At 44.9% G+C, this 26,728-nt stretch overlaps 3 protein-coding genes across 4 annotated transcripts in view; 2 read left to right on the top strand and 1 right to left on the bottom strand.

The window, feature by feature from the left end:
* Positions 1-12,291, top strand: part of mdn1 (midasin AAA ATPase 1) — a 50,620-nt gene extending 38,329 nt beyond the window's left edge. For both annotated transcript variants that reach the window (XM_035528820.1, XM_035528819.1), the window contains exons 73-102: positions 69-249; positions 431-575; positions 936-1,082; positions 1,396-1,522; positions 1,934-2,039; positions 2,719-2,834; positions 2,953-3,375; positions 3,829-4,052; positions 4,488-4,625; positions 4,853-5,031; positions 5,115-5,276; positions 5,474-5,611; positions 5,730-5,868; positions 5,989-6,167; positions 6,477-6,611; positions 6,805-6,946; positions 7,206-7,510; positions 7,728-7,889; positions 8,115-8,216; positions 8,492-8,696; positions 8,925-9,092; positions 9,227-9,384; positions 9,479-9,568; positions 9,780-9,895; positions 10,318-10,492; positions 10,693-10,766; positions 10,995-11,109; positions 11,224-11,290; positions 11,508-11,650; positions 11,801-12,291. In XM_035528820.1, the coding sequence (XP_035384713.1) occupies positions 69-249; positions 431-575; positions 936-1,082; positions 1,396-1,522; positions 1,934-2,039; positions 2,719-2,834; positions 2,953-3,375; positions 3,829-4,052; positions 4,488-4,625; positions 4,853-5,031; positions 5,115-5,276; positions 5,474-5,611; positions 5,730-5,868; positions 5,989-6,167; positions 6,477-6,611; positions 6,805-6,946; positions 7,206-7,510; positions 7,728-7,889; positions 8,115-8,216; positions 8,492-8,696; positions 8,925-9,092; positions 9,227-9,384; positions 9,479-9,568; positions 9,780-9,895; positions 10,318-10,492; positions 10,693-10,766; positions 10,995-11,109; positions 11,224-11,290; positions 11,508-11,650; positions 11,801-11,986 (4,747 nt within the window). In that variant the 3' untranslated portion in view covers positions 11,987-12,291. The remainder of the gene's footprint in view (positions 1-68; positions 250-430; positions 576-935; positions 1,083-1,395; positions 1,523-1,933; positions 2,040-2,718; positions 2,835-2,952; positions 3,376-3,828; positions 4,053-4,487; positions 4,626-4,852; positions 5,032-5,114; positions 5,277-5,473; positions 5,612-5,729; positions 5,869-5,988; positions 6,168-6,476; positions 6,612-6,804; positions 6,947-7,205; positions 7,511-7,727; positions 7,890-8,114; positions 8,217-8,491; positions 8,697-8,924; positions 9,093-9,226; positions 9,385-9,478; positions 9,569-9,779; positions 9,896-10,317; positions 10,493-10,692; positions 10,767-10,994; positions 11,110-11,223; positions 11,291-11,507; positions 11,651-11,800) is intronic.
* A 1,284-nt stretch (positions 12,292-13,575) lies between these two features.
* On the top strand, positions 13,576-21,651 carry katna1 (katanin p60 (ATPase containing) subunit A 1). Its single transcript, XM_027014101.2, has 11 exons — positions 13,576-13,741; positions 14,291-14,453; positions 14,641-14,780; positions 15,236-15,422; positions 16,908-17,023; positions 17,645-17,750; positions 18,070-18,228; positions 18,373-18,499; positions 19,777-19,908; positions 20,077-20,203; positions 20,589-21,651. Exons 1-11 carry the CDS (start codon positions 13,707-13,709, stop codon positions 20,785-20,787), a joined length of 1,491 nt encoding a protein of 496 aa, XP_026869902.2. The 5' UTR covers positions 13,576-13,706; the 3' UTR covers positions 20,788-21,651.
* Positions 21,652-22,485: 834 nt separating this feature from the next.
* On the bottom strand, positions 22,486-26,620 carry ginm1 (glycoprotein integral membrane 1). Its single transcript, XM_027014104.2, has 8 exons — positions 26,480-26,620; positions 25,885-25,941; positions 25,308-25,407; positions 24,864-25,021; positions 24,491-24,650; positions 24,173-24,369; positions 23,611-23,774; positions 22,486-23,306 (listed from the first exon to the last, which is right to left on the bottom strand). The coding sequence occupies exons 1-8, from the start codon at positions 26,567-26,569 to the stop codon at positions 23,192-23,194; spliced, it is 1,041 nt and encodes a 346-aa protein (XP_026869905.1). The 5' UTR covers positions 26,570-26,620; the 3' UTR covers positions 22,486-23,191.
* Positions 26,621-26,728: the final 108 nt, after the last annotated feature.

Here is a 26,728-nt window from a genome sequence, read left to right as displayed (position 1 = left end):
TATTTGAGGCTGGACTGCGTGCAAAGTTGTGATTTTTGCTTTATTTTCATTTATGTTTTCATGTGCAGGACCCTGTTCAGGTTCACTAGGAAGTTTGAGGCAGCCCTGGCTGAGCCGTGCACCCTCTGTCTGGTGGAGCAGGGCAGTAGCAGTCTGGACAGTGTAGACCCCCAGCTGGAGGAGACGCCCCTCCACAGACTCCACCGAGCACTCGGTGCTGCCCTCCCAGGGCGAGGCAGGGATTTGCAGGTGTGAATTTGTGCTACATGGTTGCTTCGCTGTCTAGAATTAAGAACAGACACGTTTCCAGTCTGTACCTAGTTCGAGAAGTGTAGCTAGCTCTTGAATTAACGTGTTTTTGTTTCCTTTGGCTCTTTTGAGGATCATCTCATGGTCTAAATGACAGGTGTGGTTTTGCATGTTGTTCCAGAGTGACGGTCCAGAAGAGGTCACGTGTGGCACCAAACTGCAGGCTCGTCTGCCCTTCCTCACGAGGAGGATGAGGAAGATGTGCGTGCAACTGGTGAAGAAGGCTGCTTTGCCTGAGTTGACAGAGGACCTTGACCAGTTTACAGGTAAAAAGAAAAAAACTTGGATGACCCACACTGATAATCTGGAAGTGGTCGTTAGTCCCTGTGGTTGTACAGTTAGTACCCAATAGTACTAGTTAGGGATATTTGTGTTCCTAAAAGCATATAGTTGCAGTATGTATTCAAGCGAAAACTAGCATGCTACAGGATCGTTTATAACTTTAAAAAATTAAAACTGCATCATATTGTGGTAACTCTCTAAATATCGTAAGTATATTATATCTAATATAATTAAGTATATTTTGTAGTTGGAACATATGTGTGAAAAGTTCATGTCAGGCATATGAGGTGGAGTAGCACTGTGTAGAGTTTACCCGTCGTGTGTGTGTGTGTGGCGCCCCCCAGTGGAGATCATCACCAACATGCAGGCGCTCCAGAGCCTGAGTGTGGACCGCTCCCTGGAGCAGGAACGGCAGAGGGCAGAGGTCAAGCACATCCTGCTACAGAAGCGTCGTGCCCTGGCTGACCTCTTCAAAATGCTGGCGCAAATCGGTGTGTGTGTGTGTGTGTCGGTGTGTGTGTGTGTCGGTGTGTGTCGGTGTGTGTGTGTGTCGGTGTGTGTGTGTGTCGGTGTGTGTGTCGGTGTGTGTGTCGGTGTGTGTGTGTGTCGGTGTCTGTGTGTGTGTGTGTCGGTGTGTGTGTGTGTCGGTGTGTGTGTGTGTGTCGGTGTGTGTGTGTGTCGGTGTGTGTGTGTGTGTGTCGGTGTGTGTGTGTGTGTGTCTGTGTGTGTGTGTGTGTGTCTGTGTGTGTGTGTGTCTGGCCACCTCTATTCTGCCAGTGCTGTAATGGCTCTGATCTCTTCCAGGCCTGTCGTACCGCAAAGGTCTGACGTGGGGCCGCACGGCCCACGCGCAGGAGCCACTGTGTCTGCAGCCCGTGGAGATGAGCACGGCGCTGTCCGTGGCCGGAACTCTGGGAAGTTCAGAGAGCATGTACGCTAACCTCCATGCAGTCTTTCTATCCTGGTTCACTATCGTGACTCATAGTTTGTCCGCACAGACAGGACACTTGCAATAAACCTGTGGCATGTGTTCTTGAAATAGCATCACTGCAATCATAAATGCTATGAAAGCGCAGAATCAAACCACTTTACCTCTTTGTGGCAAACCAATATTTTCTGCATTTTGATTGGGCTGTTAAAATAACTGTTACAATTATTTTGCCCAAGAAAAGAAACTTTTGTAAGTGGAAATATAAATGTCAATCTAAATGGAGCTTTTATTCCTTGGTCCTGATTGTGGAAATATTTCTATGTTTGATTATTTAAATATGCTCATACAAGATTAAACTCGTACAAGAGTTGCGTAGCAAATTGAATTTACCCATCTGTGCCCTCTGGCCAGGCTGTTTGCCGAGATGACGAGCGCATGGGAGGGCTGTCAGAAGTACTTCTACCGCTCCTGGGCCAGGCGCAACGCCATGCAGGCCGCCATGCAGACAGCCGCCAAGGTTTGCACCCTCTTTCCGGAAGTTTCCACTTACTGTCATCTCTCTGTTTCCTATCATCTTCGGTGTTGTGCCATAACCAAATGAAAGCATTCCAGCACCCTTAATCCGGACCCTTTTTATGAATGGCATACACATTTGTGGACAGTTTTGATCCTAAGGCACTTTTGTTACAAATTATTTTGTATTCACCTAGTCCAAACAACAGTGTTAATGCCTCTGACCCTTGGTCCAGTTATTATAATTATTATATTTGATCATTATATCTGTAATGCCCCTCAGTATGTCATGGAGAACTTCAACATGGAGGTGTGAAGTGGTGGTGCAGGGATATCTCTTAAGATCACTGTAATTAAGATAATTTACTATAATATTGAGAAGTATATGTGTTCTTACAGAAATGTTTTCGGTCAAATATATTTTTGGAGGTAAATTATTTAAAATCAATTTTATACCAGTTTTTACAAACTGTTATACAACAGTTTACAGTTTTTTTAGTATTCATTCTTGCTATCCATTACTGTAGACATCATCTGTTGTGAAACTCAATCTAAAGAAGAAAAAAACATCATCTTCATATAAAATGAAGTCCACTGTTAATAGCTTATATATGAAAGTGTCAGGCTCTGAAAGTCAGCTGTTGTTGATGTGGCGTGACGCCTTGTCCTGCTGTGTCCTGCAGGAGCTGGGCCTAGGGAGTGTGGAGCGTTGCCGTGGCTTCTCCTCCCATCTGTTCAAGCTTCTGCTCCATCAGCGAAGACGACTCGCCAGGCTCACCGACCTCTGGGTGCAGCTCAGGTCCGCAAAGAAACGCATCCGGCAGAGGATGACCGTCATCAGCGCCCTTTCCAGTTGATTCACTGCTTGTTTGTTTGTTTTTTGTTTTTGTTTTTTTTTTTCGCATTTAAAATGGCAGGAAGCAGCTCAGTAACGTGCAGGACATCAGGTCGCAGTTGTCCCGCTCGGGTGAGGAGGAGGGCTGCATTCTCCCCCCACAGGAGCCCCTGAGAGGCTGGGTGACAAGGGCGTGTTTGGCCGCACACCAGTGCTGCATGGCCCTGCAGCACCTCTCCTGGACGTTGCAGTGCTGCCCGGAGGGGCCGTCAGGCGGTGCCTCCCAGCCCCGGGAGGGCGAGGCTGGGCAGGGCAAGGCCACGCTCAGCCACCCCTCGCCCCTGGCCGCCCACCTGCAGCCGCAGGCCAGCCTGATGAGGAGGGGCGAAGCCAGCTGGCAGGAGGCCGTCGAGAGGGCCGAAGCCCTGCAGAGCGAGAGTGAACGGCTGAAGCAGAAACTCAATGCCCTGAAGCAGGAGGCCTCAGACGGAGTCATCCACACTTGGTGAGCCAGCCCTCCAGACGGCCATGTTTTGTTTTCCCAGTGCTAACAGTGATTGGTTGTTCCCTAGAGCAAGGGAAGCCCACACACCGAAACATTTTAAGATGCACATGTTTGTAACCTGCAGACTTACCCTTCTCTCAAAGGTTTTTCTCTGGCGGTAGTTAATCCGTTAAGACGTACATGGATTTTACTAGGATTTGCCAGTCATAAAGTGCTTTATAAAGTCCAAAGAACTTCATAAGCCTCATCAGCTGTTTACTAAACCAGAGGTCCAGAAACCATTCAGCAGACCGAAATATGTGAGGGCGCTGGGCACTGGATTCCATATTCCATGATTATAAATTATGTAGGGGCATGTCTGACTCAGTTCTGATGGATATTTCATCATGTTCTGTGTAACGGCTTAAATGGCTCTAAACATTTGCTTTATTTTTACCCGCTCCCTTCTTCCAGGAGTCATGTGGAGCAGTGTGGTGTGTACGTATACAGCTTGGGAGCCCTGTCGAGCCAAATGGCGACCCTGGAGCAGCTATTCACCCCCGAGGGGACGCCCGTGCTCCAGACCCCGCCGGGCCTGACCCGGGGCCTGCACGCCGCACGGGGCGAGGCAGACGCTTGCGTCTCGGAGTTCACCACCTGGAGGACTCAGATGCTGTCTTTCGGACAGGGCCCCGAACGTGAGAGAACACACCTCCCTGCCTCCCACAGCCAGATGGACAGCCCAGTTCAGCATCATGCTAACACTGTTGCTTAATATCAGCATTCTTTCAGTATTAACCACATTAATCCCGTTTGCTTCAGTGGTCCCATTATAATATCTGCTTAATCGGGATTCTAACATTGTTCAAGAGAAGTCAACATTTTTTAGCCAATAGTTAACTTAGAATGTGGATAGAATGCTGGCTGCCACGTTTTGGTAGTTTTAATAAAATTCTAATGCTAATTAGTTTTCCTAAAGCCATTCCTCCAGATGACACTGAAATTCCACTTTTAGCATGTTCGGTTTTACTTACTTCTTCCAGGCTAGTTCACATAGACTGTTTCTCACGAGCAGCCGCCATGTTTTTGGTCCATTATTGGTGTGTTCTGATTATTAGCTTGTCCTCTCCCAGGTACAGCCACAGCATTCCAGACTGAGTTCTCGGAGCAGGTAGGGAGGACCATCAACACCGTCCTGTGTGCTGTGCAGAGCCTGGTGAAGAGGAGAGAGCGTGAGGAAGAGGGGAAGCAGCAGTCTGACAGTAGGAGGGGTGCGCAGACGTAGCCCAACCAAACAGCTGCCACACCACACACACAATGACTGACAGAGCGGCCTGCACTGCTGGGTCTTCCCAAGAAAAAAATGACCTTATGTATTTATATAACTAACAGCTTTAATGTTTTACATTTTGTTGAAACAGCTCTTCGAAAGATACACTGTCTGTATTATGTATGCGTTTTATTTATTTATGCATGTGTGTGCGTCTCTGCGTTCTAGAGAGCGACTCCGAGGTGTGTGAGGAGCTGCTAAAGCCGGGCCACCTGAGCCAAGTGATGGAGGAGGGTCTGAGTGGGGATGCTGCATGCCTTGCTCTGCCTGAGGTCATCGGGGTCATGGGACGATTGCTGGAGATGCTGCGTTGCCATAGTGACGCTGGCCCCACACAGGACTTGGCCGTGAGCTTCACCTTACAACACCATAAGATGCACGTTTTGCTCCAGTGTTTACCGCGCGGTTACATGTGCGTGTGTATGTGCAGGAGTTGAGGGAGGCATGCAGGGAGCTGGTCCAGCTGGAGCCCATCCTGGGCGTGTACTCAGAGCTGGCCCGCTGGTACATGGCCATGTGCATGGGAACTCACCGCAGCACGGGGAAACTGCTCTCTGTCCTCACCAGCATCTTCACCGACCTTGCCCAGAAGGTGGTGCCAGGGTTCCTCTTCTCCTGCAGATTCCAGTTCTGAGCCATCATAGTTTTGTGTGGGGTTCGTCGATGAACCGTCCAACAATTATCATGGTTCAGAATGGATTAAAGTATTCTAAGCATTAATTTGTCAGTTTACACATTTTTAAGTTTTTACTTGATTCCCTCTTTATCTCTTTCTCCCTGCACACACAGGGATTTTGCCTGCCCCAGGAGCTGATGGAGGGAGGTGATGGAGAGGGAGCTCCAGAATTCCATGACTACGAGGGTGGGGGAATTGGAGAGGGAGAGGGTGTCAAAGACGTCAGCGACAAGATTGAGAATGAAGACCAGGTGACGCATCCCAGATCCAGTGCAGCGAATTTCGTAAAGACCAGACCTCCAGGGGAAGAGAACACCAAACCCAAGGACATTGTGGTTGCTGATGCACTTTTATTTATTTTTTTTACAGGTTGAGGACACGTTTAGGGAGGGTCAGGAGAAGAGAGAGGAGGAGCCAGACCAGCGGGATGTTAAAGAAGAAGACAACGCCATTGAGATGTCCGAGGACTTTGATGGAAAGACGTATGATGGCGAGGCTCGAGAAGCAGGTTTGCGAATGCAAGCTTCAGCTCCCTGCAGGGAATTCCTCTGGATTTCCAGGGAAACATATAAGATTCAATTTTGGCCTTAAAAATGTCCTTTCCTGCGACTGGCCCTCCTCTACACAGATGAAGATGAGGAGGACTCCGATAAAGAAGAGAATGAGGAGTTGGATAAGAAGATGGGAGACCTGGGGGATGGGCCAACTGACACCCTGGATGAAAGGATGTGGGGTGATGAAGACGAAGATGATGATGACCTTGATGGCAGCGATAAGGAGGAACAGTCCGGCCCAGGGATGGACCAGGTGTCGAGAGAGAGAGAGAGAGAGAGAGAGAGAGAGAGAAATATATATATATTTTTTTTTTACTTGATTTGCTTAATATTCTTGGATCCAGAATGAATGTTGGACTGGCTTTCACTTTTTTTCAGATATAGAAATATAAAGTAAATATAGTAAAGCTAAAATATAGCCTATGCCAGAATGTTCATAGATGCTGAAATATCAAAGATCAACAGTTTATGGTTGGCTTCTGCAGCAAACAAAGTTTGAGTGGCCAGAATGGTGTGTGTCGCCACGTGTTGCCGTCTTTAACTGTGCCGGTGCTATCCTCAGGGAGAGTCGGAGCTGGTCGCCAAGGACGACAATGCTGAGGCCAGCGAGTCCAACAAAGACCAGTTGAAGCAGGAAAAAGAGCACACACCGGATGTCAAAGACGAGAGGGAGGAAGTGCACGAGCAGGTGGATGAGGTAAGTCTGTGTGCGGCTGCAGGAGCTGAAACAGGGACAGGTGTCTCGACCTGGGACAGGTCTCACCAGGAACCGTGTATAAGACCTTACTTTTTGTGTTTTAAATCATTCTCTCCTGTGCAGTGTTTTAAAGTGTTGGCCACTAAATTGTGTGTGTGTGTGTGTGTGTGTGTGTGTGTGTGTGTGTGTGTAGCGAGAGTTTGACGAGAACGAGGTGGACCCCTACCATGGTAAGCAGGAGAAGGCAGTGGAGCTCGAGGGCACGGACCTGCCCGAGGAACTTAACCTGGACAGTGATGATCAGGGAGGAGAGGACGAGGAGGGAGAGCAGAAGGGTGAGGGAGATGAAGACACGTCTGTTGTTTTGTTCTCTTGTAACGCTTACAGACTCGTCTCTTTTTCGGCCCCTTTAAGTTAACTCGGATCAGGTTTCCTTGTCCCGTCAGGTTTATATGGTTTTGGTAAGCTGCAGTTTGCTGTCAGGTGCTCACCAGATGGATGAAGCAGGTGGCGAGACCATCACTGAAAGTCATCGCTCAGTGGAAGCTCCTTGCAAATACAGTTCATCTTGTTCCCACATTTTCCATGCTGCAGGTGAGAACCCCTATGACATAGACGACAAACCCATGGAGGTGGACGAGGCCGAGGGGGAGGGAGAAGAGGGAGAGGAAGAGGATGGAGGCGGAGAGACGCAGGGAGACCAGCAGGGAGACCAGCGGGAAGAGGAAATGAAAGCAGAAAAAGAGGTGGGGCTAGAAGAGGAGGGCAGAGACTCCAAATCGGATGAGAGTGGAGAAAGTGAGGGAGGGGAGAATGAGGAGGCAGAGGAGCAGAGAGGAGAGGAACATGGGAGAGGAGAAGATGAGCCTATCCCTGCAGACCAGGGCAAGAAACCAAAGGTTTGTTCACATGTTGCTTTCCTGTATAGCTCACCGAACATCCTGGGACAGATTAACTAGAGACTGATTTAATTAATATTAATTAAACCATTTCTGTCATACTCTTTTTGTTACTGGCATGCTGATTTGACAATTTTTACCAAAGCAACTGTGATTAATTGTGATAGTGTTTTTTTTGTTTGTTTTTTTTTTTTTCTTTTTTTCTTCTCTTTATAAGGAGGAGGAGCAGGGCAGTGAGGATGATGATGATGATGCCCAGGTAAACACTGCTGAGAGAAAGGAGCATGCCACAGAGGGGCAGACAGGAGAGGAGAATGTCCAGAGCGACACAGCGATGGAGCTGGCGGGTGCAGCGTCAGAAAGGGACCAGGCCAAAGAGGTGTGCCCCACTTCCTGATTTAGTGACAACATTAAGTTAACTTTAAGTTTAACTTTTGTGTTCTGAGAGAGTTCTCACACTGCTTTGCACATTTATAGCTTTGTGGTATTTTGAGCAATTGACAGATGCACACGTATGCAAAATATATTTTCTATTACACAAACAGAATCAACCCCCAAAGCACCTCTTGAACGACAACCCTTGTCTTTGTGCCCCGCTCCCCAGGAACATGGCAGTGGAGCAGCTGATGCCAGCCAGGCGGAAGGCCACGACTCCAAGCTGATGGCCAGGATGAGCTCTCAGAGACGGAGAGAGAAACACACCCAGGTCTGCTACGTCGCCTCACTTTTTCAGCTGTACTTCACAGGAGAAAGCTTAGTGTGTTCCACAGACACTACAGTAGGGCCTGAGAGATGCAAAGTTGTATCATAAATATCGATGTTTAAGTGATGATTGGAAGCTCATTGTTAAACTAGTTTCTGACTGTTGTAAGAATTTAAACACTGAGATGAGGCTTAGAGCCATGCTGTTACCACTAACTTGTGCTGTAACACTGTTGTGTGTGTGTGTGTGTGTGTGTGTGTGTGTGTGTGTGTCCACAGAGTTTCAAGCGAAAGCCAGGCCATGCAGATAACAAGCGCTCTCTGGGCGATGCCACAGAGAGTGTGCACAAGCGCCTACGCACGGTGGAGAGAGCGGAACAGCGAGAGCAGGAGGAGCAACGCCTTGCCATGGACACGTCGTGCGAATCCGATCTGTACGAACACATCAAGCAGGGGGAGAAGCAGTACGACACACAGACATATGGTACGATACGTCACACACACAAGATTGCACAGAGATGGTCCCTTTCTACCTCCCCTTTCTTTTTCCCAGGTCTCTTTCCCCCCCCCCCCACCCCCCCTCGTCCACCCCCACTCCGTGCAACATACTGACTACCTACTTTGAACAGAAACTGGCCAGTTAACCGGTGCCCTGCGTCTAGGTCGTTGGAGTTGCATAGCGCGTCTGTCAATTTCGGTCCATCTCTCCCAGACACGGCCAGCACGGAGCAGCAGAAGCCCACCGGCATCAAGCCCGAGATCGACAGCAAAGAGGATGACGATGACGTAGCCATGGATACGGAAGAAGAAGACCTGCAAGCAGTGGAAGCTCCAAAGCTGAAGCCGGAGAAGCTGGACAGCTCAAGCAGCTCTCGCCGAGGTCTGAACCAAACCCGTGTCATGAAGCACAGCAGCCTGGTCTGAGATCAGCCTGTGTGAAAGCCAGTCTATTTTTTTGTGTGTGTGTGTGTCCACCGTTGTTTTGTCTCATGGCCTCTCCTTGTCTCTTCTCAGGTCTTGAAAGTGGGGAACTGGAGAGCCAGAGGGATTCTGATGAAGAGAAGAAGGAGAAAGCAGAGATGAAGAGCAGCAGTGATGAAGAGGAGAGGAGGGAGAGGAGCATGGAGTCCACCATCCACACCGTACCAGAGCTGCTGACGCAAACACTGCAGGTATTGCTGCTGTTCCACCAGACAGTTGCACCTGCAGCCTTCAGCCTCTGTTTTACTGACTGTGCGTGTGTGCATGTGCAAAAATACCCAACAGCTCCAAGTCAAGGACCCAGAGCTGCTGAGGAAGGAGTTGGAGCTTCAGCTGGAGGACTGGCAGAGACGGAGCTCAGGCTCTCAGGAGGAGGTGTGTCACACAGCCCCACCTACACACCCTCATCACCTACTCATCACACTGGGTGGCACCCACACCCAGAAAGTTCAGGCTGCAGCTTCACATATGAAAGCACTTATGAATGCAGCTTCAGATATGGAAGCAACATACACCAGAGTTCACTGCTCAGGATTGATTTTTGAGCTCCTTGTTGTGTGTTTTTGTGTGTGTGCGTGTGGTTCAGGAGAAAGATGCAGCAGTGATGTGGCAGCAGTACCAGGCACTCACTTCTCCGCTGTCTCAACAGCTGTGTGAGCAACTTCGGCTCATCCTGGAGCCCACACAGGCCGCCAAACTCAAGTCAGTGTCTCTCTCTCTCTCTCTCTCTCTCTCTCTCTCTCTCTCTCTCTCTCTCTCTCTCTCTCTCTCTCTCTCTCTCTCTCTCTCTCTCTCTCTCTCTCTCTCTCTCTCTCTCTCTCTCTCTCTCTCTCTCTCTCTCTCTCTCTCTCTCTCTCTCTCTCTCTCTCTCTCTCTCTCTCTCTCCTCTCTCTCTCTCTCTCTCTCTCTCTCTCTCTCTCTCTCTCTCTCTCTCTCTCTCTCTCTCTCTCTCTCTCTCTCTCTCTCTCTCTCTCTCTCTCTCTCTCTCTCTCTCTCTCTCAGCTTCTCTTGCCCATCACCCCTTTTCTAGTCTAACGTGCCTTCGAAGACATTGAAATAATTTGGTGCTTTGTGTTATGGCCCCATTGTTAACCCCACCCTCATCCCCGGGGACCCGGGAACAGGGGAGACTACCGCACAGGCAAGCGGCTGAACATGCGCAAGGTCATCCCCTACATCGCCAGCCAGTTCCGCAAGGACAAGATCTGGCTGCGGAGGACCAAGCCCAGTAAGAGAGACTACCAGATCTGCTTGGCAGTGGATGATTCATCCAGCATGGTGGACAATCACTCCAAACAGGTGAGGCACTGCTCCATTCTGGTGGCACTAGTTCATGCCAGTCATATAGACACTCATTTAGTCATTTAAGGCTATAAACCAATGTATGCTGTAAACAAGTAACTCTCCTTTGTCAGATTTATCTCACACACACACTTTCCAGCATTGTAACTAAAGTTTCTGGTTTATGCGCGTGTGTGTGTGTGTGTGGCATGCCATAGATGGCGTTTGAGTCTGTTTCTGTGATCGTGAATGCTCTGACCCTGCTGGAGGTGGGGCAGGTGGCCGTGTGCAGGTCAGTCCTTCTCTCCTCAGCCACAACCAGCTTGTCTGGTGCATGGAGCCTCACCTATACAGAGCGTGTTGAGACATGAGTTGCCATTACTCCATAAATTAAGAAAGCATTCAATTTCCATGCATATGTAGCTGACGTAAGACATTTCCGTATTTTTTGGAAGTGTGAAAGAAACGGGCCAATTGGGCTTTCATGTAGATTTATTTGTTTACTTACTTATGTTTACAGCTTTGGGGAGAGCGTTCAGTTGCTACACCCATTTCACCAGCAGTTCAATGACCAATCAGGAGCCAGAGTACTGCGACTCTGCCAGTTCCAGCAGAAGAAGACCAGAATAGCTCAAGTAAGGACAACCCTATTTTGAGCCAATCCACGAAACCCATTACATCCTACAGCTTCCTTGGCACTGCTGTTCTACTGGGAGTCTGACTCTGCCTCTCTTGCTTTGCTTCTCTAGTTTTTGGAGACTTCAGCCAACATGTTTGTTGCAGCTAAGCAGCAGAACCCCAGCTCACCAAGCACAGGTGGTTCATCCTGGTTCTTGCCTCCGCACTTAGTCTACTTGGTTATTGTTTCATACACGTGTGTGTACTTTTATTGTCATTCTAATACTGTGTGAACTATCTGTGAGGAGTTGTCTCGTCCTGGAACCCAAAAAGGCCACCAAACTCAAGTCTCTCTCTCTCTCTCTCTCTCTCTCTCTCTCTCTCTCGCACTTTCTCTAACCACTTCCCGATGCAGAGACGGCTCAGCTGCTGTTGATCGTGTCCGACGGCAGGGGCTTATTCCTGGAGGGGAAGGAGAGGGTTGCAACTGCAGTTCAAGCCGCTCGCAGTGCTAATGTCTTTGTCATATTCGTAGTGCTGGACAACCCCAACTCCAGGGTAAGTGCCCACCCCAACAAACGCATCCTTAAACATAACAGTAAACATAACAGTACTTGATTCATCTGTTTTAGAAAATTAAAGGAATTTCACTTGAGATCAGAATCAATTTATTGTTGCCCTCACCAATCTTGCATCTCTTCGGGCCAGGACTCCATACTCGACATCAAAGTGCCCATCTTCAAAGGGCCAGGAGAACTGCCAGAGATCCGCTCCTACATGGAAGAGTTCCCCTTCCCCTTCTATGTGATCCTGCGTGATGTGAACGCCCTGCCAGAGACACTGAGCGATGCGCTCAGGCAGTGGTTTGAGCTCGTCACTGCCACGGACCAGTGAGAGCTGGAGGTCATTTCTGCAGGGGCCGCGTGACTGCACAAACTCCGCCCCTCACCCAGTGCTGCTGCTAAGCCCTCCTGGACATGGAGACACAAACCCATACACACATCGGCCCGGCTGCTGTACATGTGCCTTTTTTTTTTTTTTCTCAATTTTCATATTATTATTTTATTGAATCGTAGTTTGATAGCAATGGTTGCTCTCAGTGTTTAGAAATTTGAAGAGCTTTGGATGTTTTTGTTCTCGCTCTCTCTCTCGCGTGCTCCCTCCATCTCATTATTAGTCATTCAACTTTTGCACGAACCCCCCCCCCCCCCCCCCCCCCCGGTCATATCAAGGAAATATGAATGATTCTCTTACATATTAAGCGAACCTTAAGTTGAACTTGGGGAATGTGGACTTATGGAGATACCTCTGTTCCTTGGCCCCTTCAGCCCGTACATGTACGGTTTTACAAACACGAACACTGCTCGCTGAGTGTGAGCGGCACTGCTGACGCTGGTCTAAGGTCACACCCGAAAACAGAAGTACACGTGCATGTGGATATTCTCGTCCTGACTCATTTGAAGAAATCCAGCAAAAAATGTGCCTTTTAAAACCCACCCCTTCCCCCATTACCCGCCTCTTAACTAATTACCGACAGTATGTGCAGATATATCGCCTTTGCCCTTTTGTTATGGATTTGGACTACAGTATCAGGCTGTAGTCACTCACCAGTGAGCACTTGCTAGAGGAGTCCTTTTATTATGATTACCTGTGTTTCCGAAGAGTGCTGTTAGTTCTGCAGGAACTGGTAAGGTACAGACAGAGCTTGGCTATATGTGTGGATGTTAACCGCATCTCTTATCAAGCATATCTAGTTTATATACAATTGTTTGACCTCATTTTTATTAAATTACTTTAGGCGATACATACGCTGATCCTGTTTAGTACGTGCATTCTGTGTTCAAGCTGGTAGCCTCAATAAGAAAAAATGTTCCTTCATGTAGACATTGATTCAATCCGTAATGCAGTGTATGTCTTGGGTCTCTAGCCACTTTCCTCGAAGTCTTGGTTCATTAAATATTTGCTGATACCAGTGAAAAAGAATAAAAGATTTTGGACCTGTGCTGTTAATGATGGCCTGATTTAATGATCCTTTTAATTCCAGATTGATCAGTTTTTCTTTAATTTGGGGGTTGGGGGTTACAAACTTAAAAGGTACACTATATCTATGATTACTGTATTTTCCAGCACCAAGAATGGTAGGTGACACAATTTTAGACAAATATTTATGTAAAGGTCATTTGAGAAGTGCCTGCAATGATTGAAAACAGAAATATGTAATGGAGACCATTTTTCTTTAAGACCAGTCAGTATGTAGGACTGGTTTGATACAATTAAACTGATCATGCTTTCAGAGTTAATGAAAAATTCTTGTGAAAACGGAATTACTGTGATTGAATGTAGTATTATTAGATTATAAATTATTTGTTCTATTTATGTTCTGGCAATATTGAGGGTCTGGTAAAACCAGACGACAGGGCGGGAGCTTTTATTTTGAAAGGACGGAAGCGAACGAACGTAGCTGTGTGTTCATATAAGTTTGGGAGTGTTCAGGGTCGTGCCCAACTGGCGTAGCTAGTGAATGTTGTAAATTATTCTGAACTTGCTGGTGCACAACAGCAACCTTGTACCTAAACCTTCCGTGTCTGCAACCTCTGATATGCGTTGATCTTGCATGGGTTTTTTTTTTTTTTGGCAACTCAACAATAAGTAAGTTTTAGATGCTCAGTGTTTGATAACCAGCTAACCGGGTAAACTACCTGTAAAATAGCGTATGAATTAATAGCTAGAAAAACATTCCTCTAGCTGCTCACTTCAGCAAACTTGTATCTATTCAGGTAGAATATCATTTATCTAACTAAGCTAACATGGCTAGCACTTTTAAGAATATGGCTACATTTCGTATGACTCTTAAAGAAATGCTATCTAGCTATGGATATTAACTAACTAGTTGTTTGTATTGAGTCGTTTCGCGTTTAATAATCTCGCAGTATAAAGATAGAAAGATTGCTGTCTTAGCTAGCGTTGTTAGCAGTCCTAGATAAGATGGCTAGTCAAATATGCTGGGTTTTATGGTTTACTTCGCTAAGCGACAACTTTTCTAGCTCCCCAACTCTTCTGAGCTCGGTTAGGTTAGCTGGCTGGCTACGTTGTTTGTAAACCTATTACATTTTATTTGACCGGTTGTTTTTGGGGTTTTTTTTGCTTCACAGATGAGTCGTAGCATAAAGCGTGCTTATATCGTTTATTTTTTTCCAGAATGAGTTTGCTGGAAATCAGCGAGAACGTACGGCTCGCCAGAGAGTACGCATTGCTAGGAAACTACAGTTCAGCTGTAGTTTGCTATCAGGGGGTACTGGAACAGATTCAGAAATATATGTTTTCAGTTCGAGACTCCGCTGTGAAACAAAAATGGCAACAGGTAAGAGTAACGCTTACAGAACACAATGCTGCTAATGTGCGATCTAAGGACCTGTCATATCCTACCACTGAAGGCTCTTGTGTATAGGTCTACCCTTATGTTCCATGTCTGCAAACAGCACAGGCATGACAGAAGGTTTGGTTGTCGGTTCGAAGTATATCCTGTGCCTCCGTGCGTTTCTGAACAGGTTTGGCAGGAAATCAACGAGGAGAACAAGCATGTCAGGGACATCATGACAACACTCGAGAGTTTCCAGCTGGAGACTGCCCCAAAGCCAAGCAGCTTCAGCCAAGATAATGATATCGTGCCCGTTCAGGTGGAGCACAGGTACACGTGCATGTGTGATTTTAAATGGCTCGGAGTTTTTCGTTGAGTACTGATCCTGTCCCACATTGCCTTGAGACCTCAGACTCAACCTAGTGTGGCTGTTAATTCTACAGTAGATTTAGTACCGTTATGTCCATGATACAGATTTGTGGTATGGATTTCATATTTGGGTGAAGCTATGTGGATGTGCTATTAGGTGGTTGTTGGGTCTTTGTGAGCGTTTCCAATGAGATTCAAGATAAGTCTTGTGTGAGCTATATTGGTATTCATATTGGTAAAGTTGTCTCCTTATTTTACCTGCAACAGAGTTTGACATTGAACTTAGGTTTACAGTCATTTTAGCATTCAAATTCAACTTTCAAGGCAACTTCAACCTTAATCCTATGGACGAATGAAAGGCAGGCATTGAAAGCAGTAGACCCAACAGTAAAGTGCAGGTGCATAATTTTGTACAGGTCATCCCCATGTGCAGTCCGGCGTACCCCCATGCCAAGTAGAGATGGCAAAGGCCATGGAAACAGGCTCAGTACTGGTCCCCGCTTCCAGAATCGACAATCACCACGCAGTACCAATGGTGACCGAGGAAAAGCTCAGAAGGGCAAAGACAAGAAAGAAAATGCATCCAAGCAGAAAGAAGACAAGGTAAGGATGGATGGCTGGGCAGACAGGTGGGCATACATTTGCATACAAATGGTAGAGACATGTCACTACCAAGGTTTGAGCGAACCTTATCGCATTGTCATTGGAGTTGTGCTCTTGAGATTGAATATTCCAATTGCAGGGTTACAAGGTCAGACATAAAATGCTGAGCAGGGAATTGTTCAGCATTTTAGAAGGAACAGTCAGTTACAGACTTCATAGGTCTAATCCTCTAAAAGATTCACTGGTGGGCTTAGTCACAGCACCAGAGGGAATAGTATAGGGTAGAATTTTTCAAGGTGCTAGACAATATGGATGTTCATTTCCAAGAACAGTATAACCAACCACAGTTGCTGATTTTTGGAGAAAAGTTGAGAATGTTCTCCTTACTGGAAAATGGCGGCTGTCATTGGACAGTATCCTGAGAGAAACATATTTTGAAGGTCCAGCTGCCAGTGTGTTTCCTCACAGACTTTCTCAGACGTTGTGTAGTAATGAAGCTGCAGATATGCAAAGTGGTGTTCCAACTGAGTTAAGAAACTTATTAGATGAGGTTGAGAAGCTTGTTGGAGCGGTATCTGGTCATACCTTTTGTATGCTCAAGACTGAAAATTTGGTTAAGATCTACCATGTCTAGGCAGCACCTTGATGATGTAGCTCTATTCAACATGCACCTAGAGGCCTTTGATCAAGGGGACTTGAGGATATTTGACAACAGTTTCTGTCCGTGAATGATTGGTGTAGGCATCTGTTTTGAGTATTTTTGGGTAGACAGTAAGGACCATCACGAGGAAAAACAAGGAATGCTACGGAATGGAAAAGAAAATGAAGTAGGCCTAATGAATATAAAAATGTTTGTTGGATGCACAAATACAGAAATATTTTGTCCTCGTTCACTTTTTATTTTAACAAGTAACTTCCTAAAGTTTTCTTTCTTTCAGTTTTTGTGACTGTAGTTTTTATTTAAATGTTAATACAGATCTTGACACATTCAGACAGAAAGAGGACGTTGGATGGCTGGTGGGTGGGTTGAAAAGAGGAAAGACTTCATTGGCATCGTTTAGGCTTTTTCAGTCTGCTGTCTGCATAATGGACATTCACTGGGTCTCATTGTAACTCTAAGCCTTATGTTTTCATTGTGAACCACATGTCCCTGGCAGTATTGACACAGCATACTTGCCAACCTGCACTACCGGTTTCCTGCTGACAGCAAATACAGGCAGCTGAGCCAAAACAAAACGATAAGGTTAAATTGCTGTGTCTGTCTTCAGACCAAACTCACACTTGCTTATTAATTTGATAGTTTGTGGCTTGTTTGAGTGCCTTTGATATTGGATTCACCAGTCTGTACAGAGTCTCTCTCTGTCTGTCTGTCTGTCTGTCTGTCTGTGTCTCTCTCTGTCTGTCTGTCTGTCTGTCTGTGTCTGTCTGTTTGTGTGGTTTTGATAATGATGTACACTAAAGTGTGGACACTTCTTCAACTTCCAGAACAAACCTGAGATCCCTGAAACAGAGGTGAAGAAGTTTGACCGAGGAGGAGAAGACAAAGACCTGATTGAAACTTTGGAGAGAGACATAATCTCCCAGAACCCCAATGTAAAGTGGTGGGTTCATCCTTCCTCCATGTTGGCACCACTAATAATCAGTAGAAGACAGACTGGACCACTTGGTGGGAGCTCACTTACATAATGCTAACTGGCCCTTGCAATACCAATGTCCATTGAAGTCTGAAAATTGACCTATAGAGACCTGTTATGAAATCTCAATTTTTACAGGAGTCTTTGCATGTTTTCCTGATGGGGAAAATGACCATCTTCATTTTCTGATCTTTATTAAAGTGAGGTGCACTGAATGTTAGTAGATGTTCACAAACAAACCTATGTACTTAATGGACATGCACATGCTCATAAGACTGCTAGTGGTAAAATGTATACAAGCAAAATCTGGTTGTAACAAGATTATGAATTGGATTTTTTTTATTTTTTATTAAATGGTAGTGGTCAAGTGCACATCCATATTTCTTGTCAATATTTCTTATTTTTTTCCCTTTTGAAAAGTTGGTATGGGACAGAAAGTACGCGCTAGAAATATGATCTGTGCTGGATATATTAACAGAAGCCACGTTATAGAAGTTCATCACAGCAAACTCCAGGCATGGTTGTGTACACACAAGCATGTGCAAGCTGTCCTGTCGTGATGTTTGCCGTAACCCCGCCCCCTCCTAGGGATGACATCGCGGATCTGGAGGATGCGAAGAGGCTGCTGAAGGAGGCCGTGGTTCTACCCATGTGGATGCCTGAATTCTTCAAGGGGATCAGGCGACCATGGAAGGTATGGCTGCGGTTCTTCCAGGGAGGACAACTCCGGTTTGATCTTTATGGCTTTTTTCCCCCTGATGAGACCAAGAAGATTCCGTTAGGAGCACTCTGAAAAACCTGAATTTGCCTTTTGTTGGAGAAAGATCAAGAAATGTGTGCTTGAGGGTAATTTGGCAAGTAGCAATTTTACGTGAGACTCAGTGGGTCTGATTTACTGCGTCCTTTGTTGGCCAGAAAGCCTTATATAATCACGTTTGCCAAAAAGCTAAAAACATTGACCATATTTTAATTGTCAGTGTGTCTGATTGAACGGTTCAATTTGTTGATTTTAGGGTGTGCTAATGGTTGGCCCACCAGGCACTGGAAAAACCCTGCTAGCGAAAGCCGTAGCAACAGAATGCAGAACCACCTTCTTCAACGTCTCCTCCTCTACGCTGACCTCCAAATATCGTGGGGAGTCTGAGAAACTTGTGCGTCTCCTATTTGAAATGGTAAATTCACACAAGCACACATGCAGGGTATCCCTTACTTGGCTCATTGGCTGACACTACTGCTTATTTATTGCGTAGTTGAGGCAAGTGCTGTAGCCTAGAATACATGTGCTTAAGGATGTCTCTGTGCATGTGGGTGATTAGGCCCGGTTCTATGCTCCAACCACCATCTTCATCGATGAGATTGACTCCATATGCAGCCGCAGGGGAACCTCAGAGGAGCATGAAGCCAGCAGACGAGTGAAAGCCGAGCTGCTTGTGCAGATGGACGGTACGTGCACATGGTCCCACAGTCAACGGACGGATGGTATTTACACATAGTCCCACACTCAACAGACGGACGGTACGTGCATGTGGTACATAGCTGCCTGCCTGTTTCCCCTTTGCTGCAGGTGTGAAAGAAAGAGGCTGAATATATTATCTGACTTTAGAGGCTGAACATTAGGACTGAAAGATACGGAGAGCTCAAGTTGCAATATTTAGAATTTTCTGACAAATGTAATATGTAAAAGAAAATAAAGCTACTTGTCACACTGGCTTTGGAAAGGGTGTATTTAGAGTATGATGATGATGATGATATAGCTATACATCCTAATATATTCCATATCTCAGTCGCAGTAGTGTTAGACAATGAACCATTTGACATTACATAAAAGATTGACCAGGATTATTTTTGAGATCACGTATTTGTGTACCGCATCACGTGAATGTGGATTCCGATTGGTCAGGATGTTCCCCGAATGCTGTTTAAAGAGTCATTTTAATACAGGCCTCATTTCCATATTCTTACCTGTTGCAATATTATTTTCCAAAGGCCAGTACTGCAGTAATGATTCACATGCACTTACTGAACACTGTTGCATGGAAAGGTTTGTGGACGTGTAATTTGGGAGCACACTGGCTCTCGCATGGTGCTCACATTGATTTGATATTTTCTTACGTAAAACCAACAAGACTTGAAATGGATTAATTTTAAGGGGCAGTAGTTTTAATATAAAACTCTGTTCGCTCTTTGTGAAACGTAGAGCACTTGTCACAAATTTCTCACATCCTTCTGCTTTGATTGCACATGCACCCACGACTCCGGTTTCATTATGCAAACTATGTTCACTGTGTATGCCATGTACATAACAACTGTGTTTTCTGTGTATGCCATGTACATAGCAACTCCTCTTCTATCTCCTGTAGCCATTGCACACATACACTTTAACTAATTGCATATTTACATATATCCGTTGCACGCGCTCTACATCTAAGACAGCACTTGATTTTTAATTGTACTTGATTTCCAATTCACATCCTTTGTGTGCTTGTAGATTGTATATTTATACAGTGTATCTCTTCCTATGTTGTGGTTTTTTTTGTTTTTGTTTGTTTGTTTGTTTTTTTTGTTTTTTTTTTAATTTTTATAGTAATCTAATTCTATGTTTGACACCTACATCAAGATTATAGGAATCTTTTGGTAACACAGAAAGGAGCTTGAATGCTCCTGCAAGGTGTTGCATGTTGAAAATATCCATGTTGTGTTCAATCTGTTGGGGCACGCAGGTGTTGGAGGAACATCTGAGAATGACCCATCTAAAATGGTGATGGTTCTGGCAGCCACTAACTTCCCTTGGGACATCGACGAAGCTCTGCGCCGCCGACTGGAGAAAAGGATTTACATCCCACTGCCCTCAGGTACTACATTACCCAGCATGCCTCACTACACTGAGATACAAGAACTTATATCATTCCACTTCCTTAGCTGAAGGTTATTTTGCTGGTGCTGTCATGACTTAATGTTCTGTGCTGGTATTATTTCTGGGCACTGCATGTTTCAAGTGCGTTAATGTGTGTGATCTGAAGCTAAGGGTCGGGTTGAACTGCTGAAGATAAATTTGAAGGAGTTGGACTTGGCTGATGATGTTGACATGGACAAGATTGCAGAACAGATGGAAGGCTACTCAGGTGCTGACATCACCAACGTCTGCAGGTCTGGCCCACACCTAAAAATCCCAGAATCCTCTTCTTACGCCTAGAAAAATGGAGTATATGGTTTGTTGATCATTTATCACAATATTGATAAGTCTACAAACTGAAAATAAGCCCTCTGTCAAATCTCCTTTCTTTGCCCTTTGTTGTGTGTTCAGTTTGTTCTGGTGGATAGCAGAATGTTCACTGTAATGCGGGCCAACCTTTTAATCATGTGAAATCAAGGTTTTACCAGCGTGTTTTACTACAGTTGTAGGGGAGTATCCCCCACCTCCCTGCCCACCATCATGCGGCCTTTTTTATTAAACTGCTGCAGCTAGTCATACCAACATGCTGTTTGTGAGGCCATCATTAAGGAGGAGCGTGTGTTTGAATGTCCGTTGCAGGGATGCGTCTCTGATGGCCATGAGGCGGCGCATTGAGGGCCTGACGCCCGAGGAGATCCGCAACATCTCCCGAGACGAGATGCACATGCCCACGACCATGGAGGACTTCCAGACAGCCCTGAAGAAAGTGTCCAAGTCCGTCTCAGCCGCTGACCTGGAGAAATACGAGAAGTGGATTGCAGAGTTTGGCTCCTGCTGACTTTGCCCAGCACCCACTGTAGGGAAAAGGTTGGGGACCTGCACCACCTTACCACCTTAAATCACATCATCTTTAGCTTCTTTTGAAATCCTGAAGACCAGTTTTCATGGTTCCAGTGTATTCCAATGTAGCCCCTCACCAGGCTCCGGCTGTCCGTAATCATGGGTTGGGCGGACAGTTTTATAATCACTTTCAAGGCCAAAGATGAAGCCATTGTTGAAATTAAATTATTCAGTCACAAGTGATTTTATTTTTTATACCTGAGAATCTGAGCTTGAGAACTGCTTTAGAATAGTTAACATTCTGTTCAAATATGGGATTATTTTGGATACACAGACTAAAAAGTGATATGTTTGTTTAGTTTATAGCTAAAGCTGGAAAGAGGTTCTTTAGACCAGTGAATACTCATTCTGCAATAACCTTGAGCTGCTTCATGTCTAGATGCCTTCAGCTCAAGACCACACTGCCATGTTTTCTAATTGTCATAGCCAATGAAAAGTGAGGTTTGTTGGACCTGTGATTTGAATGACTTTTCTTAATTTTTTTTTTTTTTTTTGGTAGAAGTGCTTAAAACTTGGTAACATCTGAACATTTCTTTGTGTTGTAAAATTGAGGATGTGCTGTTGTTGCATATCTTGATGTGGACTCTTCAACACTACTGCCCATCAGTAAATTCCTGCTGAGTTTACTAGCTTGTGCCTTTTAAACTGACAAAGGTCATGGAGACCACTGCCTTGTAGTATAGGATCAGTTTTTATAAATCCATGATTGTCATTTATAAAACATTTTCTTTCACTTCTGTGCAATCATTTAAAAAAAATGGCCAGACTATTTCTTTATAAACATTAAAGTTTTGAGAATATTCTTCTGAAGCCTTTCTCATCATTTTAAAAGATCTAAATTGGCTGCCTAACATGACTTTCAAATAAACAATTTATTTAGAATTTAAAATAATTGCATTTTGTACTTTGCCCAACCTGGTCATATCTAACAAGCACATCAGCTACAACACATGATGCCATGTATTTTGATAATTACAGTGGACTGTACAGGAGACTGGGCCTTGTAATTACTACTGCAGCATGAAGGCCTTAACACGAAATGGATTTTGCTGATGCCTTTTCTTGCCATGGGATTCCAGGAAAGTATTCCGCAAATATAAAACATATTGTTCATGGGATTTGAAATTGAATCACAACCATTTTGCAGTTGTATATGCTGTTATTTAAACCTACACACTATTCCAGCAGATCTGGGAACATGTTTATTCCCAATGAGCTCTGAAAAATGTATTGATTTTCCCCAAGTTTTAGAATGGATGGATATTTTTTCAAAATATATGCATTTGACACCAAGATTCTAAATATACTTCACAAGAAACTAGATCTCCCTTTTCTGTTCAGCTGCATACATTATTTAATGTGAAGCAAGTCTCCCCTTTTGTTCAGTAATGATCTTTTGAAATAACAAGCACTATCTTTAGCTTGTTTCTGTGAGGGAAAGAATGAGCTCCACAACCCATTAATGGAGCTGCTCAGGCAAGGAATACATTTTTTTTAAAAAATCAGCAGTTTGCTTTATTAATTTTAAGTTTAGTGCAAGTACATTATGCAGTCCATGTCTCTGTGTACACGCTCTCGGTGACCTCATTGTGCTGCCCTAGTAACATCTGATCAGCAAAACACCAAGTTTCCTATATTTATGAAACAAATAGTATTTTAATAAAGACTACTGAAACAGCTTTTTCCTTTTGTAGACACCTCTTACAGTTTTGGGGGAAATGATACACAGAACTGATTTAGCATTACCTTAGTTATCTGGATCCAAACCCAAATGAACATTTATTCAAAACATTACTGGATGGTACCTCACATCAAACCTAAAATTGAGAGTGCTAATCTGCACTTACTGCTCCCCACCATCAGAGGAAAAACTAAACACAATTCAAACTTCAACCCCAAAAAAAAAAAGTAAAATGACATATTTCAAAATGTGTATTCAGTTGTCATGTACATTATGAGAAAATTGTGTTTATTCTCACTTCCATTATACATTGGCTGTAGCCAGTAACATTTTACAAAGACAATAGCATGTATTTTGGTAAAATTCCAAAACTTCATTTCCTATACATCACATCATGACATAGTGTGAGCTATACTAAAATATCACTCTTCACATCATGTACAATAGGCTTTTTTTCCATAGGCAGTAGCACTCAGCAAATACAAACAAGAAAAATGTTAACCAAAGATGATGCCTCACTGAATCAGAACTCCACACTTGCCTTCTAATGAAGAAACACAAAGGAATAACTGGGATTTTTATAAAGTGCTACATTTGGAAGAAGGAAAACTTGCAGGACATCCCATGAAAATGGGAATGCCACAAACAGGAAAAGGAAGGATCAGTACAGGGTTTCCCTCAGGCTGGATTTCTCCTCTGTCTCTCCCTCATTCTCCACTAGGCTCTGCTTTTCCTCCTCAGGCAGCAGGGTCTCCGGGTTCAGGTGAAAGAAGCCCCTGGAGAAGAAGAATAAATCATATTAGATTAAGTGCACCTGAAGCTTCATAGCCCTGGCTATAATGGCACAGTGCTAAATGAATCCTGTGGTAATAGATTAACTGGACTAAATTCATTTAACTGGATTTTGGCTTCTGGCATTATATTAAATTCTGAAATATTTTATTAGCCAAAAAACCTGATCAAATAACTGGTCTCAGGTGATAAATATACCCAATCATAAGGAAACGGTGGACACTATATTAATCAATTCGCCATGCATATTGCAGTACAGCTGATGAAGGCATACTGTTTGAGGCATACTTGTGTTCGCAAACAGGAAACAGGAGGTCCAGTATCTTGATGATGACAGCAGAACCCACAAGCCCCACGACAACCACCCACATGACGAGGAAGAAGAGCGGCAGAGACTCTGAGCAGAAGCGTCTCAGGCTGTCCCTGAGCTCCTCCATCCACCGACATGCCACCTACATTTAGACAGAGTCACACACACATGATCACTGAGCCCCCATGGACTGGGCTGCACCAGGAAAATTCTCTGCGTGTGATCAGCATCGTAGAGACCATAAAGGCTTAAGATTGTGACATCACTTCAAAGTGTTCTGCATGGACGACTCCTGTCTTAGCCTGCCGTTTGTAGTCCAGTATTTCTCCTTTTCACATGCCTAATTGGAGAATTGCAACCACGTTGCAGCCAATCTGCATGTGGCACAAGACTGTTTAGAATGTTCATTTTAAGGGCTGTAACTAACGTTCCAGACAAATGGCTTTGAACCGTCGGCGGATATAGCGAGAAGCTTTACTGCCTTATCGGTTCTGCACGGTCACCCACAGAGTAAGTGGAAAGTGGCTGTGTATCACTCACACTGTAGGAGGAGGGGGTTTGTCTGAGGGGTGCCTCAGGCAGCAGGTCGTCCGGATTGATGGCCTCCTCTTGCAGGGTACCGGGCTCCATGCGCAGGGGTGTCTCTGGGAGCTTCCCTGGGGCAGCAATCTCCTCCTGGGTGGTTTCAGCCTGGTCTAGAGCATAGTGGCTGGTTGTGTGCAACACCTGGTCCTCAGCTGGAGGGTGGACAATAATAATAAACTCTCATTTGGCTTCAATGACTCCATTTCTCTACCTCATTCACCTTGTTTCATGGTGACATTATAAGCACCACACTAATAATTTAACATGCCCAACCTAGCTTAGAGAGGACTTCGTCATTCACAATGACATCGTCTTCGTGCGGCATGGCCGAGATCCTGCTCTTGGACACAGGATAGATGTTGTGCTCCTGAGTGATCTCCTCAGAGTTCTGGTTCAGCAGCATTTTAACTTCCCATACATCTGGCTGCCAGACCTGCAGTTAACGCATTACCCAACACTGCAATGACATATCTGTGGCTTAGAGCACATGTTGAGCTCTAATAACCTAGTGACATTCAACAAAATTAAGTAATGGTTTTCGGTGGTAAGGCATTTAAAACTCCTATAAAAGCAGGTCCTACAGAGAACTATGCATCCTCTCTGCTCATAAAAGCCTAAAAGAAAGCTGTTAAAACAGGACAGTTACCCTCTCCTGGCCAAGCTGGATCATCTCCTGAGCAAGAGTCAGCAGCAGTGCCTCCTCACCCAAGTCACTCTGCAGGTATGACTGATCCAGCATCAGCCTCAGCACACTGCTGACCAGCACGCCGGCCTCCTCGCTGCCACTAACGTTTCCACTGTCCACTGTGGCACCATGACAGTGGGTTTCAACACATTACTGTGTCTAAGTGGTCAAGCATCTCACACACTTTGGTGGTTAGCAGAATGAGCTTGCATAACGAGTTTAAATGTACTCGGACCTAAATGAAAAATTGTTGAACATTAATTTATAAATGGTGGAACCGTTTATAACTTATGACACATGGACAGGGCTAATCCTAGACTTGAGCTCATTTAAGAACTTGGAATCAAACTCCGCACCATGCTAAGGAGGTGTGTCAGAGCCGTTCACACCTCCCTTCTTACTCACACAGCAGAGCTTGGCACATCATCCTCGTCACTCCCGATGGCTTGATAGGAACCCCATTGACAATAGTTTCGTTGTCTGCCATGGTAACAGTCAAGTTTATCTGAAAGACAATTTACCTACACTGAGAAAGCGAATGCAGCTGATGACACAGCCGATGACACACTCCCATGAGAGCTAATGTCCCAATTTTACGTCATAGGCAATAGTTTGTATTTCAGTTTACACTAAGAATGTGAGGCATTGTCCCCAAAGCACATAGTTTAATTCAGTAACTTGCCAAAAGGATTTTGTTTAAGTGTTTGTTTTGTCATCTGAGTGGCTCACCACTGACAGAAACAAGGCTGCAATGGTCTTAGATTACTTGATAGGTTCCACAATTTTGAACTTGGTTGTGAATTGCAAGCAGAGCTTAATTTAGAGCTAGGCTTACATGTGATTAGGAGTATGCATTTTCACAATTTGTAAAGAAATAATGCAATCTATGGTATTTATGGTGGATAGCAGACCTGTGACAAAGTTCTGTGTGTACTCTCACGTGACCATTTCATTAACATGTCTGTAGACATGTTTATTTTACCTGTACATTGTAGGCTGACTCATTTTTACCAACTGCCGTCACATTGATGACATTTTCCTGTGGACACAAACGGAGTTTTACACACGCACGCACGCACGCACACACACACACACTATTATAGTCTACATATACAGTGGCGAATAATACATCTTCTACTAAGCACCTCAATATAAAATTCTTATTACCAAAAACTGCCTTTCTTTCGCAATTTGCAGTTGATTCTCAGTAGTATAGGAGCATATACACGGTCGGGTTACTTTGACTGATATTGTGATAGGCACGTTATACTCTGCGACAATAACAGCATAAAATGAAAAGTAATCACAGAAAACACAGTGATCCTAACGTAGCTAATCGACTGCTTATGATTTAGCTAGTTGGCTAATCTTCTTAAAATTCTGGGTTAGAGTTTGGTGTCCTTTATTTACTTTTGAAAACGACACAAACAATCGTACCCGGCATATCATGTATTATACAGCCACAGCTCTGCGGAACCTTAGCTAACTGACACAGGTACGCTAGCTAGTTAGCTAACAAAGCTAGCCAGTTAACGAAATAAATCTGTTCCGTCATGGTTGATAATTAAATGGCCTACCGTGTTCAACTGTCGTGTCTCTGAACGTGTCGTAATGTAGAGGATAATTAAAGAGAACACTGTTGAAAATATTGTCCAGGGCGACGCCATCACTAGCTAATAGCATACACGAAGTGCTCCTACTTCTTCTTCTTTAAGAAGGCTAAATGCATCTAGATGCATTACTGCCACCCTTCGGAGACACACAAGAACAGGCGGGGCCTGTGGTAAAACAGCCCACCTAAACTATCAGGTCGACGCTCTCTGTCA

Source organism: Electrophorus electricus, chromosome 8 (genome assembly GCF_013358815.1).
Source record: "Electrophorus electricus isolate fEleEle1 chromosome 8, fEleEle1.pri, whole genome shotgun sequence".
NCBI classification, from domain to species: Eukaryota; Metazoa; Chordata; class Actinopteri; order Gymnotiformes; family Gymnotidae; genus Electrophorus; species Electrophorus electricus.
Note: the sequence above shows the minus strand (reverse complement) of the source record. Positions and strands in the feature narration are given on the sequence as shown.